This window comes from Pongo abelii, chromosome 19 (genome assembly GCF_028885655.2).
Source record: "Pongo abelii isolate AG06213 chromosome 19, NHGRI_mPonAbe1-v2.0_pri, whole genome shotgun sequence".
Taxonomy (NCBI): Eukaryota; Metazoa; Chordata; class Mammalia; order Primates; family Hominidae; genus Pongo; species Pongo abelii.
The window spans coordinates 53,604,483-53,620,385 of NC_072004.2; the positions used below are offsets into that span (position 1 = coordinate 53,604,483).

Sequence of the window (15,903 nt, forward strand, 5' to 3'; positions counted from 1 at the left end):
TGCTGCAACAAAAGTACATTGTCCTACTGTTCTACTTCACTGTGATACATGAAGTAGAACAGAGTGGGTATCTCCCTGTAGACCCAGAATTAGGAACCACATTCTGAAATGTATCACATTTCCTGAAATACTACTAGTTAGAGGTCCTTTGGGCAAACAACTGACCTTTTCTGCAAATCCTTCTTATCTAACAAGGCCCAGCCTAAATGTCACCTCCAAAGCATTCCTCAACCTCTACCCCAGGACAGTAACATTCTCTTAGTACTTATGTTGTCATAGGACTTGTCAGACTCTATTGTAATTAATTATTATGATCATTTTACATTTCTCTCCTGTATCTTGCTAGCTAGCATGGGGTCTTACTGATCTTTTGTCCTCAGTGCTTAATAATGGGCATTTATTATCCTCAATAATGTATGTTTTAGGAGCATGAGGAGCATTCAGAGAGCCATTGTAATTAGGAAGTCACCTCACAAGTTTTCCAATACAGACAGGCATTATTATTGCCATGTTACAGTTGAGGAGACTAAGCCACAGAGAGTTTAACTAGCCCCAAATAATAGTTAAGTGGCAGAACCACAGTCAAACTCCAAAGACAGTGGTCTAAACGAGTACACATTACTGTCAGGCTACATCCAAATTCTTAGAAAATAATTTAGACTCATCTCTGGCTACAGATGAAGAGCTATTGAGGTCAGAGAATTCTGCTTTATCTAGTATGGCACCTGTAATCACAATTTCATTAGCATAGAATAACTGCTTTGAGCTAAGCAACTCACTCTAGAGGCTTCTGAGTACTCAATCAGATTAAAAGTAGGTGTCATCCACCCAAAACTCTTACTTTGGTTTTAAGTGAGTTGAGGAACAGCATGTGGCCCTTATTGCTGGCTATTTACTAAGGCTGTTTCGAGATTGTGAAAACAAGCCTGATCCAAGTATAGCACAGTGGCTGAGAGTGAGGACCCTGGAGTGGGACAGGTCTGGTTTGCATCTGCTCCACTACTTGCTAGCTGTGTGACCTTGGGAAAATTAACTTCCCTTTCTGAGCCTCACTTCTCTTTTCTGTAAAGTGGGGATTATAATTCCTACTTCAATGTTGGACAGACCAAATTACCATATATATACACATACATACCCCTGGCACAGAGCCCTCAACACTAGCAGCTACTATTCTTGTGGCTTTCTGTGAAAGAGGATGCATGTCTTTCTATTCCCTAGAGCAGGGCAGCTACAGACAGCTCATGCAAAAGTGTATCATTTCATTAAGGAAATATTTCAAGATAAAGAAAACTCAGAACGTGTTCCTATTTTATTCTGCTGGATATTGTAAACTGAATCATGAAGAGACTCCAAGGCTGAAGCTAGTATTACTGTCACTTCCATAGCTCTTTGTGGGCTCATGATTCCCATATGGAGGTCAGGAAGCTTAGTATGTGACCAATTCTGCCTAAAGAGTCATTAGCCAGGGGAGGGATTTTTGGTTATATTTAATAAGGAAAATAATATGAAATGTCTAAGAAAAAAAAAGAAACAAAGCCATTTATTCCTGAGAGTGTTTAAAATTATTGAAGTACACTTGTTAATTGTTAGTATAGAACCTACATTTCATAATAGAAAACCTTGGACTTGCCAGTGGTAGCTGCTGGAATGAGCTGTTTGTCCAGTACATCCAGAACATCACCACAGATTAACTTTAGCTCAGTCTCAACCTGAAAAAATAAAAATAAATAAGTAAAAAATCAGATTGTTGAAGTATAGAAATTCTGTAAATTATTACACATTCTATGTACCTCTGATTTTGAGGAAGAGAGCTTAGTATTGAACAGAATTCGTTTCCCTCTCCAAACTACCTTCTCCCCTTTTGACACAAAAGCAGAGAAAAGCTGCCTCTCAGTTATCAAAAGTATCTTTTCCTTTCTGCATGCAATTAAGTGCTACACACACACACCACCCCCCAACCCAACACCCCCTCACAGTCCAACTGCAGAATCACCAATGACTGAAACTGAGCACTGATGCTACTTGGTAAACGCTGGTCAATTACAGGAATCTTTCACAAGGTAGCAACTATTGTGTCCATTTACTTGGGAAAACAGAAGCTAAGACATTTGCTGTTCTTAATAAGCAGAGCTAGGATTTGAAGCCAGGCAGCGTGCAAGGGAAAGAACAAAATTCAAACCCAGGCAGTTTGCCTTCAGTACTTACATTCCTAACAAAGTTCAACAGGCAATCCCTTTATTGGAAGAGATCCAAAACTAGTTAAGATACCAAAAATCTGTGGACCAAAGTAACTATTGCCACTCATCTCTATTCATTTATAATGCTGAACATGTACAACACCTCTAAAGGCACATACCCAGTTTGCTTCTTTTTTTTTTTTTTTTTTTTTGAGAAGGAGTCTCACTCTGTCACCCAGGCTGGAGTGCAGTGGCAGGACCTCAGTTCACTACAAGCTCTGCCTCCCGAGTTCATGCCATTTTCCTGCCTCAGCCTCCTGAGTAGTTGGGACCACAGGCACCCGCCACCATGCCCTGCTAACTTTTTGTATTATTAGTAGAGTCGGGGTTTCACCATGTTAGCCAGGACGGTCTCGATCTCCTGACCTTGTGATCCACCCATCTCAGCCTCCCAAAGTGCTGGGATAACAGGCTTGAGCCACCACGCCTGGCACATTTTATGTACTTGGCACACATTGGTTAGCCATTGAACTTGTGATGGATAGTGGGAATGACCGGGGCCCCTCCAGGCAAGGCTTGGAGCAGAGGGCCCTCCTTTATGGGCTGGACTCACTAGTGCGGCTGCTTACCTGTGACTAACTGCAAAGGCTCAACGTGATGCTAAGGTGCTGATTTGCTGGAACTCTGAGCTGTGCCTGTGTCTCCTTGGGCTCTGGGAGATTTTTTCTTTTAGCAGTATTTTATGGAGATATTCTCTAGGTAGAGTAAGATGTAGATCCTGGTTTTCTGTTTGAGTATTGTTTTCTTTTGTTTTGTTTGGAGACAGGGTCTTGCTCTGTCACCAAACCTGGAGTGCAGTGGCACGATCATAGCTCACTGTGGCCTCAACCTCCCAGGCTGAAGCAGTCTTCCTGCCTCAGCCCCCCTGTAGCTTGGACTACAGGCATGCACCACCATGCCCCACTAACTTTTTTTATTTTTAGTAGAGATGAGGTCTTGCTATGCTGCCCAGGCTGGTCTCGAACTCCTGGGCTCAAGCAATCCTCCTGCCTCAGCCTACCATAGTGCTGAATTACAGGGGTCAGCTGCTCTACCCAGTCTCAGCCTGTTTTTAATGGAGGCAAACACCTGTGCCACCACCATCTAGAACCAGATCCAGAACATTTCCAGCCTCTGGAGGACTCCTTCATGCCCCTCCCAGTCAGTGACCCCCAAGGGTGACGCCATTCTGGCCTGTTGTTCAACTTGACTCGAATGGAATTCTCACAGCATGTGTCTGTTTGGATCTGGCTTCTGCTCAGTTGTGGAGCCCATTGATGTTTCCTGTGACTTAGCTCCTTATTATTGCTGAGGGCCACCCTGTTGTATGAAAACCAAAATTCATTTCTCCTTTCTCCTGTTGGTGACCATTTGCGTTGTTTCCAGTGTGGGGCTACGATGAGTAAAGCTGTTAAAAACAGACAAATATGTTTTCCTTTCTCTTGGGTAATTTTTTAGAAGTAGAAAAGCCAGAACATAGATGTAGATATTTGACTGTATTACAAGTCACCAAGCAGTTTTTCATTCTTTTTATTTTATTTTATTTTATTTTATTTTTTTTAGATGGAGTCTCGCTTTGTCGCCCAGGCTGGAGTGCAGTGGCACGACCTTGGCTCACTGCAAGCTCTGCCTCCTGGTTTCACGCCATTCTCCTGCCTCAGCCTCCCGAGTAGCTGGGACTACAGGCACATGCCACCACGCCTGGCTAATTTTTTGTATTTTTAGGAGAGATGGGGTTTCACCGTGTCAGCCAGGATGGTCTCAATCTCCTGACCTTGTGATCTGCCCACCTCAGCCTCCCAAAGTGCTGGGATTACAGGCATGAGCCACTGTGCCTGGCTTTTCTTTTTCTTTTTTAATTTTTTGAGACAGAGTCTTGCTCTGTTGCCCAGGCTGGAGTGCAGTGGCATGAGGACACTTCACTGCAGCCTTGGCCTCCTGGAGTTAAGTGAGCCTCCCACCTCAGCCTCCCACAGAGCTGGGACCACAGGTGTGCACCATCACAACTGGCTCACTTGTTTTTTAAGTTATATGTAGAGACAGGGTCTTCCTATCTTGCCCAGGCTGGTCTCAAGGCTCCTGGACTCAAGTGATCCTCACACCTCAGCCTCTCAAAGTGCTGGGATTACAGGTGTGAGCCACCACACTCTGCCTGTTTTTCTAAGTTGGATTATTTTACACTCCAGTCTGCTGTGAATGAGAGTTCCAGTTGCTCCATATCCCAATCAATTGGCGATTGCCTACAAATGATGTGGCATGATGAAATTGTTCCTGCTGTCCATGGTGTCCAAGAAGATTGCAAAGAATTTCCCTTCCTTTCTCTCCTTTCTGTTCCTCCTATACTGTCTACTCCTTACATTGGTCAAATTCTACTTGATCCAGGAACATAATGGAGCTGGAGAGTGCAGATGACACACATGGCCTCATTCTATGGGATTCATCTCAAAGGAATTCATCTGCAAATTGCAGTGCATCTAGACAGAGCACAAGAAGGAAGAGAAGTGCAGAATCATGTATGGCCCAGGGGCACCTTCCATCCCCTCATGCCTGTACGACCTTTACCCACGCATCCCCTGTCATGTCCCGGCTCTGGGGCAGCTCTGGCTGGGAACTGACCTTGAAAATTTGCACAGCCCAGCTGCAGAAGGTGTCCTCCTGCCCACTGAGCTCATCCTCTTCCCCCGTTGGGGTGAGCTGAGAGGCCCCAGGTGGGACAGCTTCTGGGTGAGGTCATGAGCAAAGGCTCAAAACTAAGGGTACTCACTGGAGCCGAGGCCAAACATGGCATACCTGCCCAAGGACATTCACAGAGACACATGTTCCATGCAAGCAGCACCTGGCACCCGGCTCCCAGTAACAACAGCATGGAGGGCCAGGCCCAGACTCTCCCTCTCCAGCTGGAGCATGGAGCTGGACCCCCTTCTGGTCCCCTCTGAACCCCCAGCCTTGTCACTAACTCCCATGGCCAACTCATGCTTGGCCGGCAGACCTGTAAGAGGGACTTGCTTTCCGTGGCTTGACCTGTGACACACTCTGAGGGCAAACCTCTGACCCAGAGTCCCTCTGTGCCTGGCCATGTCTGAGAAGACCCCGTAGGCACACCCAGTTCCATACCCTGAACCCAGACTTTGGGTACACAGGACAGGGCTAGGAGGTGTAGGAGGAGGGAAAAAGATTTACCTGAATTTGCTGGTAAGCTCTTTCAGCATGCAGAGGGATTTCTTCAGTTTCTAGAAAGAGGGGTGCCCAGGAGTGGTGGCTCACACCTGTAATCCCAGCACTTTGGGAGCACAAAGCCAGCAGATCACAAGGTCAGGAGTTCAAGACCAGCCTGGCAAACATAGTGAAACCCCCTCTCTACAAAAAAAAAAAAAAAAAATAGGCATGCGTGGTGGCAGGCGCTTGTAATTCCAGCTACTCAGGAGGCTGAGGCAGGAGAATGGCTTGAACCCAGGAAGCAGAAGTTGCAGTGAGCGGAGATGACACCACTACACTCCAGCCTGGACAACATTGTGTGACTCCGTCTCAAATTAAAACAAAAAAAAAAGAAAAAAGAAAGAGAGGGATGACAGAGTTCTCAGGCCGGGATGAAAACAAAACAAAACAAAACAAAACACTACTTTTTCCTTTCTTCTGGAAAACTGGCCACAGCAGATAGGAGATGGCTCCCGGCCCACAGTGGAAGTTGGTTTACGTGTGGGGCCATCTGGCCAAGGACCTGGTTTTCAGCTGACAAGTTTAGCTTGTCTCTCACTCCAGCTAAACTGTAGGCACTCGTGTGGGCCCTGCACCTTAATGGGGGCCTCTGGCAGCCTGGCCCCCACCCATCTAGCTCTGGCAGAGGGGGCCTGCCTTATAACAGGGCATCTCCAGAGGGCCTCCTAATGGGCCACCATTCTGTCTTCTTGTTTGGAACCTGGTAGAAGCAACAAGAGTTGGTCCTATAGTCTCTAAAATAAGGCTGGCTTTCCAGGAACCCAGGATAATTCCAGGAGGTATGTGACCCACCAGAACTACCGTCAAATCCCATGGTGACTATTTACTCCCTTTTTCATAATTTTGCTGTTGTTGTTATTCCCATTCAATTACATTTTCATTCTCGTGAACACTGGAGAGACAGTCTCGAATTGGTGCTAGTAGAACTTTAATGCCTCTCTCATTGTGCATTACTCTTTTTAAGAAGCAAAGATAGAGCAGGCCTTGGTCAGGGAATAGTATCTAGCTAAAACTCATTAACTTCATTTTGTGTACATTGAATTTATGTTTTGCTGGCTTTCCATTTGTGAGAGTGATACAAGTTTCCTTTAAACATAAATTCAATACAAACAGGTAGGCCATTCACAGAAATATATAAAATATGTCATAGGAAAGGTGACACTCTCATATGGCAATAATTAGGACAGAGGCCAGCAAATGACCTGCGTGACCCGGAGTGACCTGAGCACTGACTCCAAAATGCCCTCGGTAGGACGTCCTGCATCCCCCAGACCCTTTCCTGGGTCCTCCTGGGCCCTAACACCCCCTAGACCATCCAGACCTCAGGCCATCCCCCTCTCTGTTGCCAGAGCAGTCTCCATTCCTGAACATGCTGGTCACCGGCAACAGCAGCTGCTCCTGCTCCAGGCAGCTCAGCCTATACTTGTCCATGCAGAGAATGTGGATGGCACCCAGGTGGACATAAGCCCTCAGCTCCCAGTAGACACTCTGGGCTTCCTACCCTGCACAGACACTCTAGGCTTCCCCCCACACCTCCCCTCAGCCGGGGCTCCCGTGCGCATCTCTCTCCCAGTGCCCAGCACAGGTGTGGCACGGAAGAGGTGAATGAACCGATTTGAACACATTATCCTCGATTCTCCTTCCCTGCTCAAGCCCTGCAGCTAACCCATCGGCAAGTCCTGGAGGCTCTGCCTCCAAAATCCTGCGTATCCCATGTCCAAATGCTTCTCACCATGTCCACTGCTATTTGCAATTCTATATGTGTGGAAATATTTCCACAAATTTGGAATGAGCACATCACAGCTGTACCTGGAGGGAATGGCTGGGAAAATGTGCCCTCACCTTGCTGTTCCATCCAGGCCCACCCAGCTGAGGATGGGGGTCCTGCCATCACTCTCCTGGCAGTTCTGGACTCCTGGGAACTGGCAGGTGAGGACCCAAGTGTGTTTTCAGTGACCTGGCCGACCTGGTCATCAGTCAGTCCCACGTTGGCCTAGGCCTTTACATGGCACAGATCACTGCTCATTCCAACCTGGCATTACACTGGCCTGTGCCCTGTCCTCAGGGTCACATTCATCTCCCAGAAGTTGTGCGACCCTGGAAAACCCATCAACCTGTCTAACAGTCAGGTTCCTCCTCTGTGCATTAACAATGGCATTGACGTCTGCTTTGCAGGGCGCTGGGAGGGGAGAGGGAGGTGTATGCTGGAGAGCTCCCCATGGGCAAGGCCTGGCTCTGTGTCACTCACTGTCAAATCCTCAGAGCCCGGGGCTGGCCCAGCACGTGGCCACCATTCCCTAAGAGTTGGATTTGATCCATCAGTGCTGAAGGCAGGGGATACAGCTTAGACAGACCCTCTGTGTCCTGTCTTCTTTATCTGTAGCTTACTCATCCTTGCCCCTTTCACACACACCCGGCAGAGCAGGTGTTCACTGAGCTTGAACAAAATTCAAGCTAGAGCAGCTGATGGATATTGAGGCTTAGATTCACTGTCAAAGTGTTTCTCAAACAGTGCTCTCCAGAACCCCATGGAAAACTCATTTACTCTATAAATTTGAAAATCCCTGCCCACAGGTCTATCCTTGTGTATGAGGAATCAGCTCATCAGGTGTGTGTTTGCTGGACCATCTGGAGGAAGCTGAAGAGACATGAGCTGAAGGCAGAGAGTGAGTCCCAGGTGGGATCTTAGGACAGGTATGAGAGGTTAGGCAAAAATGGGATAATTATAACCTTAATAACCTTAGATAATACTTCACATTATTATTTAGTTAATAGGATTTAGTTAATATGATTGTACTCACTTCTTAATTTTTTTTTAAGAGATAAATTCTCATCCTGTCACCCAGGCTGGAGTACAGTGGTGCAAACATGGCTCACTGCTTCCTGGAACTCATGGGCTCCAGCAATCCTCCTGCCTCAGCCTCCTGACCAGGTGGGACTATAGGCACATGCCACCATGCCTGGCTAATTTTTTTGACTTTTCTCTAGAGACAGGGTCCACCTATGTTTCCCAGGCTGGTCTCAGACTTCTAGACTCAAGTGAACCTGAGCCTCCCAACTTGACCTCTCAAATTGCTGGGATTACAGGTGTGAGCCACCACACCCGGCCTAAATTTCTTATGTGCCATGGGACTGCAAAACATCATTATTAGGGGCAGCCGGATGGAAGGTGTAAGAGGACACTGTAGTGCCTTTTCAATATTTCTGTCTAAAATCTAAAATCATTCAACAGCAAACATTTATTTCAAAACGTGAAGGTGGTTATCCTTCTATGAGTATAAAGTACAAAGGCAGTCTCATGGTGTCGTCAGAATTCAGAACACTGGTCGTGGGGCTGGGGGTGCTGGGAGGGGCTGGGCATGGTTGGCTTTGTGATCTGGGGGCTGGTGTGTTCCATCTGTGCATGTCTTTCGAGCTACACACTTTCTTAATAAATTTTCATAAGTTTAACAAAAAATAAAACAAGGATGTGAAGCCTGCTTGGGTTGTTAAGCCTTGGGAAATTATCCAGCCATGAGCCCTGGCCCAGATGCTTCTAGAAGCCTGGAGGGAACTGAGAACTTTCAAAATAGAGGTGGCAGAGGCAAGGCCCTGAGGTGGGAGCGCACTGCTGTTCATCCCTAGCTCTGAAGGGGGTGCCCTGGTAGGATTCAGTGCTGGGTGCACTGCAGGGCCGGGAAGTCCATGCCCACGTTGTGGCTCAGTGCAGTGAAAGCCAATCTCACCCCCTCCGCAGGGTGTTCAGCCTGCCAGCAGGTGGCCAGCTGGTCCTCCTGGGATATGGCACGGACCCAGCAGCTCTGTTCGAAATCATAATGGGGGAACCAAGCACCCCCTACATCCAGGTCCATTGGGAGGTGGGGCATGGAGTTCCACTGCAGGAATCTCCAGGAACCCTGAGGTCCTCCCTGAGCCAGGGCCAGGCTGGGCACACCCTGAGTGCCCACAGGGTAGGTGTCCTCGTGGACAGCCCCAGCAGGACAGGGTATGGAAGAACGAGGTGCCCATGGCGGGGAAGCTGACCAAATGGGCCACTGGAACAGGGCTGGTGGGCCTGGAGGGGCCTGCCCATCCCCCTTGCAGAGGGTCTTCCCACCACGTGAAGCCGGCATAGGCCTGGATGCCGAGGACCCTTGCTCGGGTTTGGCTGAAAGGAAAACAGACGTGGTCAGCGTCTCCAGTGAGCCCATGCAGGCCTTTCCGGGCTGGGCCCCACCTGCCTGCAACTCTAGAGTCCTCGGGGTCTCTGTGTGGCCCCCGTGGCCTGACACTGAGGACATGCCTGTAGTCTGCTGATCCCAGAGGGAGGGGTGTGTGCTGCCTGGCGTGGGGAAGCTGTCGTGGCATGGCAGGTGCCTCCTGGGACTGCCCCCAAAGTTCAGACTGGCTGGAGGTTTCCTACCACATACCTTCATCCCAGGGCTGTTGGGCCTGGGATACGGCCCCCAGTCAGAACTCAGGTGGGAGGGGCCTTGGATGTCACCCAGCCCCTTGCCACCTCACATGGGGACTTGTCTACGCAGTGGGTTTTTCGGCCCGGACATGGGATACCCTCTGCCCTTCTGGGCTGCCCAGTCCATGCCAGGACTGACCGTTCCCACATCTGGCTGAACTCTTGGCTCTGGCTCTGGGCCCGGGGTCCCACCTGTGCCCTCTCCCTGAATGCTCTGTGGGGGTCAGGGACACCAATTCTCTTGCCTCCCTGGCTCAAGGCTTGGTGTCCTGGCAACCTTGGAGGAGCGTGCAGGAGTGAGGGGCCTCTGCTGCTCTCTGAGGCTGTGGGTGCTTGCAGGGAGGGGCGGGGTCTCCCACAAATGGGCCTGGGCCCGTCAAGTAACTTTGAGGGCCCTGTGAGGGGGAGAGCGAGACACCGTGGAAAGTGGGAGGGGGCTTGTTGGAGGGTCTTGCCCACATCCCCCTCCTGCGTGCACAGCACGTCCAGTATACAGGCGCTGAGCGCCTGCCCTGAGGACCAGTGGGCCTCCTGTACTTTCTTAGAGTGCAGGAGGAAGAGGAGGAAGAAAAGGTGAAGAGGAAGGCCCAGGTAGTAGGGTTGTGGGTCCCGGGCACTCCCCTACTATTGACTACCCCAGAGGGTGACATGGGAGGGGACATGGCACTGGAGCCCACCTGGGGGTGGCAGGTCCTCCTGCTTTCTTGTTAGTTTCTTCATAGAGGCCCTAAGATGCTTGAGCACAGTGTCATCATCCCTGGCCCAGGTGTAAACAAACTGGTTCCAAAAACGTACCCACAGGCCACACCTGGACGTCTTCATAAGGCGCTCTAGGGACAAGGTGGACATCAGGCCAGGAGAGTTCCCTGGGAGGGGGCCAGACCATACCCCGTGGCCACTTCAGTCTCCCACTGGGTGGTGCCAGATCCTTTTGTGGCCACCCCAGGCATCCAGATATACACAGGAGGCTGTGACTGGGGGGCGACCTGGGCAGGGAAGTGACCACACTCCTGACTTTCATCTGGGGCATGTGGGGAATGGACTCGGTGTCACAGTGTCTTGCCCAGCCCCCCTGGCCAGACCTACCTCTGGGCCAGAACAGAGGATCCTGAGGACAACGTGAGGAAGCTGCCCTCGAGCCAGTGGGGGTCTGACCCCAGGGCTCCCCAGGCCCCACTGGGCACACGTAGAATTACTCTTCTGAACCTTAAAGGCAATGCTTGTTATCGGCATCAACACCTGTTCTCCTTCCAGCAAATACACGTCCCACAGGCGCAGGGTGAGCCCGAGAGAGATCTGTGGGGACAGCATGCATAGGAGAACCTGGCCCTTCCAGGCTGCAGCTGGTGGCTCCAGCTGCACACACTGGGGCTTCAGTCTCCAGAGTCAGTGACCTTCCCCATGAGGGTCACCTGGGCCCTCCAGGACACTGGGTCAGACAAGGTCTTGCAGCTCCTCATGGGGGCACTTATTTGAGTGGGGATGTGGCTCCTGGAGAGAGGGGCTTGCCCAGGGCTTGAGGCTTCCCTGAGCCCTCTCAAGTCGGTCCTGGCCCAGTCTGCCCATGAGGCTGGGCCTGAGCCCCAGCCATTGCCCTCGGATGACCCCTCCTGGGCAGAGGGTTTTGCTTTTGTGTCCTTCGGGGACTGGCCTGAGCCTCCTTTGGGCTGGGAGTGAGCTAGACCCCTGGGCTGGGGAAGCAGGGCACTGCAGGGCAATGAGGGTCCCTGAGCCAGGGTCTCCCTATGCCTCCTTACCCCATCAATCAATATCCGGATAAGGCAGCCTAATGAGGAACACTGCCCACACAGACCTTCCTTGTCCTGATGGAAGCAACAGAGGTGCTCAGGCCACTGGGCTGCCCTAAAAACCTCCCTCTTCCAGGGCCTCTGAAGACCCTTCCCCTAGTGCAGAACACTGGGCAGTGTCTAGAGCTCCCCACAACACTGTCACCTTCCCACACTCCCAGTGGACACACTGCCCTTTGCCCTGCTCTGCGGGAGCTGGGCCCCCAACCCTGTGCCTCTGTCTCCTCAAGGGCAGGAACGGAAACCAACTCCCAGCTCATCAAGAACCCGGCATCCCAGGTCAGGCCCTGGCTGGGACTCAGCCAGTCACCAGCCCCATGAAGGGCTCCAGCCCCGCTGCTCCCACAGCCCCACAGGAGGCAGGGCCTCTGGGAAGAGCTGAGGGGACCATAAACTCACCTGATGCCACATGGTATTGGGTTGTGACGTGGGTACCACATGCTCCTGTTGGTCTTGGAGCCCCTGGACTGTCCCGCCATTTGGGCTGTGGAATCCTGAGAAGCCCCCAGGCCATTATGAAATCAGAGCCTTCCCCCAGGATGTGGAGCCATCAACTGCAAGAGCTAGGCAGCTGGAGAGGCCCCCAAACCCCAAGGCCTCCCACCCTCCCATCTGGTGACCCCACCATGCGGCCTTTCTCCTGGGGAGGTGGGGCGGGAACATTCCCTGGAGCCTGGCTGGAGGTTCTCCTGGAGGCCTCCTGGGCCAGGGTGCAAAAAGGGCAAGCCTGACTTTGAGGCCACGACAGGGCGGCCAGAACTGGGTGGGTGCTGGGCTTCCTGGTCATCTCCTGGAAGCGGGGTCGGGCCAGGGAACAGGGGATGGGGAGATGCTGCCACCTGGGCTTGGTTGGCCCATTCGTGGGCACCAATGGCAGCAGAAGCCTGGGCAGCTGGAGGGCAGGAGGACTCTCAGGGAGGGGAGAGTCAGCTGCACAGAATCAGAGCCAGAGGGTGTGGCTCCAGGACACAGAGGGTGGCCACGGGGAGGATGAGATGCCCTCTGCTGATGGGGATGAAAGGCATCTGATTTGGGCTTTGGGGTTCAGCCGTAGACTCCTGTGGGACCCTCAGCAGAGACATCCTAAAGTCTCCCAACAAGCTGGCGACACAAGGAGGGTGCCTTGGCTGAAAGCTGTGATCACCTGGCCAGGGTGGCCATCCCCAGGTCTGGCTGCAGGAGGTCCCCGGGGCAGCTGTTCACTTACCCTGCAGAGAGTGCCTCTCACTGGCCAGCAGCTGCACCAGTGCCCAGAATGCATCCTCCTCAGGCAGGTAAAGGAGGAACAAGGCAGCGATGTTGCTGAGGTCCCTGCAGTAGCCCACCTCCTGCAAGAGCCAGAGTCACCATGGAAGGACATCACCTGGGTGGGCTGAGGTCACCTGGGAGGACTCATGTCATTGGAGAGGGCAGAGGTGACTGGAGAGGCTTCCTCTGAAGAAGAGGCTTCCTCAGGATGCAAATTCATTTCATGACAAAAGCCAAGTCCATCAGGCACCTCAGCACCTTGTCCAAAATGTCTGCCGATAGCACCATCCTGTGTGCGATGCTGCCAAGCTCCTGGGCTTTGGGGCAGCCCCAGGAGGAGGGCATCATTTCTTGTTCTGAGAAGTGGTGGTCAGGCCCAAGTGACAGCAGGAGTCCAGGCCCCAACTCCTTTGTGTCTCAGCTTGACCCCTTGAGACCACTCCCTTGCTTGGAGGTTTATGGCAGCGGTGAGCTGGAGTCCTACCTCCTATATCCTGGTGGGTCACAAATACTAACTTTAAAAGAAGCAACGACACCCCCACCAGACACCCACTCCTGTGAATATGGAAATATGGCCCAGGAACCTCACTGCCGGGAATACTCACCGGGTTATACTCCGAATATGCCAGGAGGATGTAGAATAGTTCCTGCTGCCTAGGTAACAGAGAAAGGGGGCTATGGTTTGGTTTGTGCAGATGCTGTTAGTTTCACTTTGTCTACAAATCCTAACAACAAATCCCATTTCAGATTCAGATGATTGACCAGATAAGCAGTGAGCTCTTCAGGGCCTGAGACTGTTGAAGAAATGTTTCAGTAAAATCCACATCTGTGACATGCAAATAGCCCAGTTGTACAGTGAGTTGACCGATCCTTTTCACCCTGAATGATTTTTTTTGTTTTCAGTTTGCACACATGCCATTTCAGTCTGTGGGTGTACAGTTCCTCCACAGTTCCAATGTGCAGTCTCCCAGCCACTGCTCCAGCCCCTCCTGGAGTGACTCCTTCATCTTCCAAATCTCCAGGGTTTCCCCTATGCACCCAGCCTCTCCCCGATCTGTCAGCCCCTGGCCACCCAGACTGCTTCTCAGTCCCTATGGTTTGCCCTTTTCCAGAATGGCCTAGGAATGGGATTCCTACTGTGGTAGCTTATTGGGTCTGGCTTCTTTCCCTTAGCAAAATGCATCTAGGATCCACCCACATTCATGCAGGCATCACTGGCTCCTTCCCTTTTCTCACTGGGTCTTCCGTTTGAAGGGAGGACCAGCCTTGCTCTCCCCATTCCCGTGTTCAAGGCCGTCCCCGAAGGCTCCGTGTGTGAGTGACAAGGAATCAAGCAGTGAACCTGGCATGCAGGTTTCATGTGGATGTCAGTTTTCAAATCAGTGGGTTCAATATCTGTGACACTTTGGGGACGCGTGGTTCAAGTCCATTGAGCTTTGTGAGCCACTTCCCAACTGGCTGCCAATGTGGCTGTGCCATGTCATGTTCCCAGCAGACCTGGATGAGAGTTTCCAGGACCCCTAATTCTCCCAGCATTTGTGCTGTCAGTGTTGCCTGGGGAGGCTCATGGGCCCTCTATCCTGCCACCCTCCCATGGGTCCTACCATGGGTCCCCATGGGTCAGGGAGAGCACCTTTCACCATTGTGCATGATTTTGTTTGCTGTCTTCTGTCTCCTCAGGATCCTCCTGGGTTCTGGCCCCACATGTTCCAGTCTGACCCAGGGCTTGGAACCAGGGAGGTGCTCGGTTCATGGTGCCGGCTGCTCCCTGGGCCAGGAGAGCTCTTGGCAGCTCTGTCATCCCTCCTGGGTGACCCTGGCTTCTGCTCTGGGGAAGCCCCCATCCCTCTCATTCACCCAATCTCTGCTGGGACCCTGAGGCTCTCGTAGGCTTACTTGGCTCCATATCTATCCCTGAAGAAGATATCCTTCCTTAATGTCCCGCTTACATCCAGGTCGATCTGGTGGATGTGTTCAGATGACCTCTTGCCCTTCTCTTTCATGATCTGCAGGGCAGGGCCAAGAGGAGGAAGCAGCCTCAGAACAGATGGAAGACTCCCTGCCCCCAGTGGCAGTCAGCCCACAGTCAGCACTTTGGGAAGAAAGGACAGAAGGAAGGTTTCCTTCTGCAGAAAGCTGCATTTTGGCTTGTTACTGAAGCCAGGGAGGGTCACCACAGCTGAGTTTGTCTGTGGTGACTGTGTAACCATCTGTGCCCAGGGTGTTCATCTGACCTTCGCCCCCAGCCCCCCAGGGTGGTCTTGACGTTCCCTCCAGCTGGAGACCTGGGGCCCTGACACGGCCTGTCCTGTTTGTTGTGCTCTGGCTGAGTGTACCTTGTATTTTCTGGGGTTTTTCAACTTGATTTCCTGAATGTTCAGGAGGACTGACCACACCGGGCCCCGGATGTTCATGGGAATTCCCTTGTACACTCGATCTCTGAGCTGTGGGCAGAAAACAATCTGGTGTCACAGGCCACAGGGTGACCCCAGTGAGGACCAGAGCCCGGGGATTCTGGAAATTGTCGGTTTTGGCCCCATGATTCCTCAGTAGAGGTGAAATCAAGTTGGGACGGGGTCTCCCTTCCCAGGACTGAAAGAGTGGATGGACACTCAGAGTCGAAACTCTGATCTGAAGCTTTTCCTTCCTTCAGGTCACCAGGGCATCCCTAGCCTTGAGCTCTGGGTGGTCCCAGCCCTAGATTCAGATGCCCTCCCAGCAAGGTGACGCTTGCAGGAATAGGCAGGGAATCTGGCGACCAGGCCTGCAGTCCTCTGGGCGAGGACAGTGTGCCACCTGCCCTCTGAGAGGCTGACGGTGCCAGGCCACAGCCATGGGTGCCTGTCCCCTGTCTCTGCAAAGAGTGCTTCTGGGGGCCTCTCCCTCCACACATTACCTTTTTGCTGTTTTTATATGTCTCCCATTCTCCCAGCATTTCCACTCACTTGCTCATTCGTCTCAT

At 51.7% G+C, this 15,903-nt stretch overlaps 1 protein-coding gene across 1 annotated transcript; it reads right to left on the reverse strand.

Moving 5' to 3' along the window:
* Positions 1-8,726: 8,726 nt before the first annotated feature.
* Positions 8,727-15,378, reverse strand: LOC100434990 (TBC1 domain family member 3G-like). Its single transcript, XM_063718799.1, has 10 exons — positions 15,278-15,378; positions 14,838-14,947; positions 13,547-13,595; positions 12,901-13,021; positions 12,093-12,187; positions 11,643-11,708; positions 11,082-11,181; positions 10,563-10,715; positions 9,144-9,579; positions 8,727-9,100 (listed from the first exon to the last, which is right to left on the reverse strand). The coding sequence occupies exons 1-10, from the start codon at positions 15,353-15,355 to the stop codon at positions 8,968-8,970; spliced, it is 1,341 nt and encodes a 446-aa protein (XP_063574869.1). The 5' UTR covers positions 15,356-15,378; the 3' UTR covers positions 8,727-8,967.
* Positions 15,379-15,903: the final 525 nt, after the last annotated feature.

Bases quoted from the DNA above. Each gene is read 5' to 3' on its own strand.
- LOC100434990 (XM_063718799.1), bottom strand. From the start codon at position 15,355: ATGAACATCCGGGGCCCGGTGTGGTCAGTCCTCCTGAACATTCAGGAA. The intron at 14,948-15,277 runs GTACACTCAGCC...CCTGCCCTGCAG, and splicing joins AAAACCCCAGAAAATACAAG to ATCATGAAAGAGAAGGGCAA. The intron at 11,709-12,092 runs GTGAGTTTATGG...TGCTTCCATCAG, and splicing joins CCAATACCATGTGGCATCAG to GACAAGGAAGGTCTGTGTGG.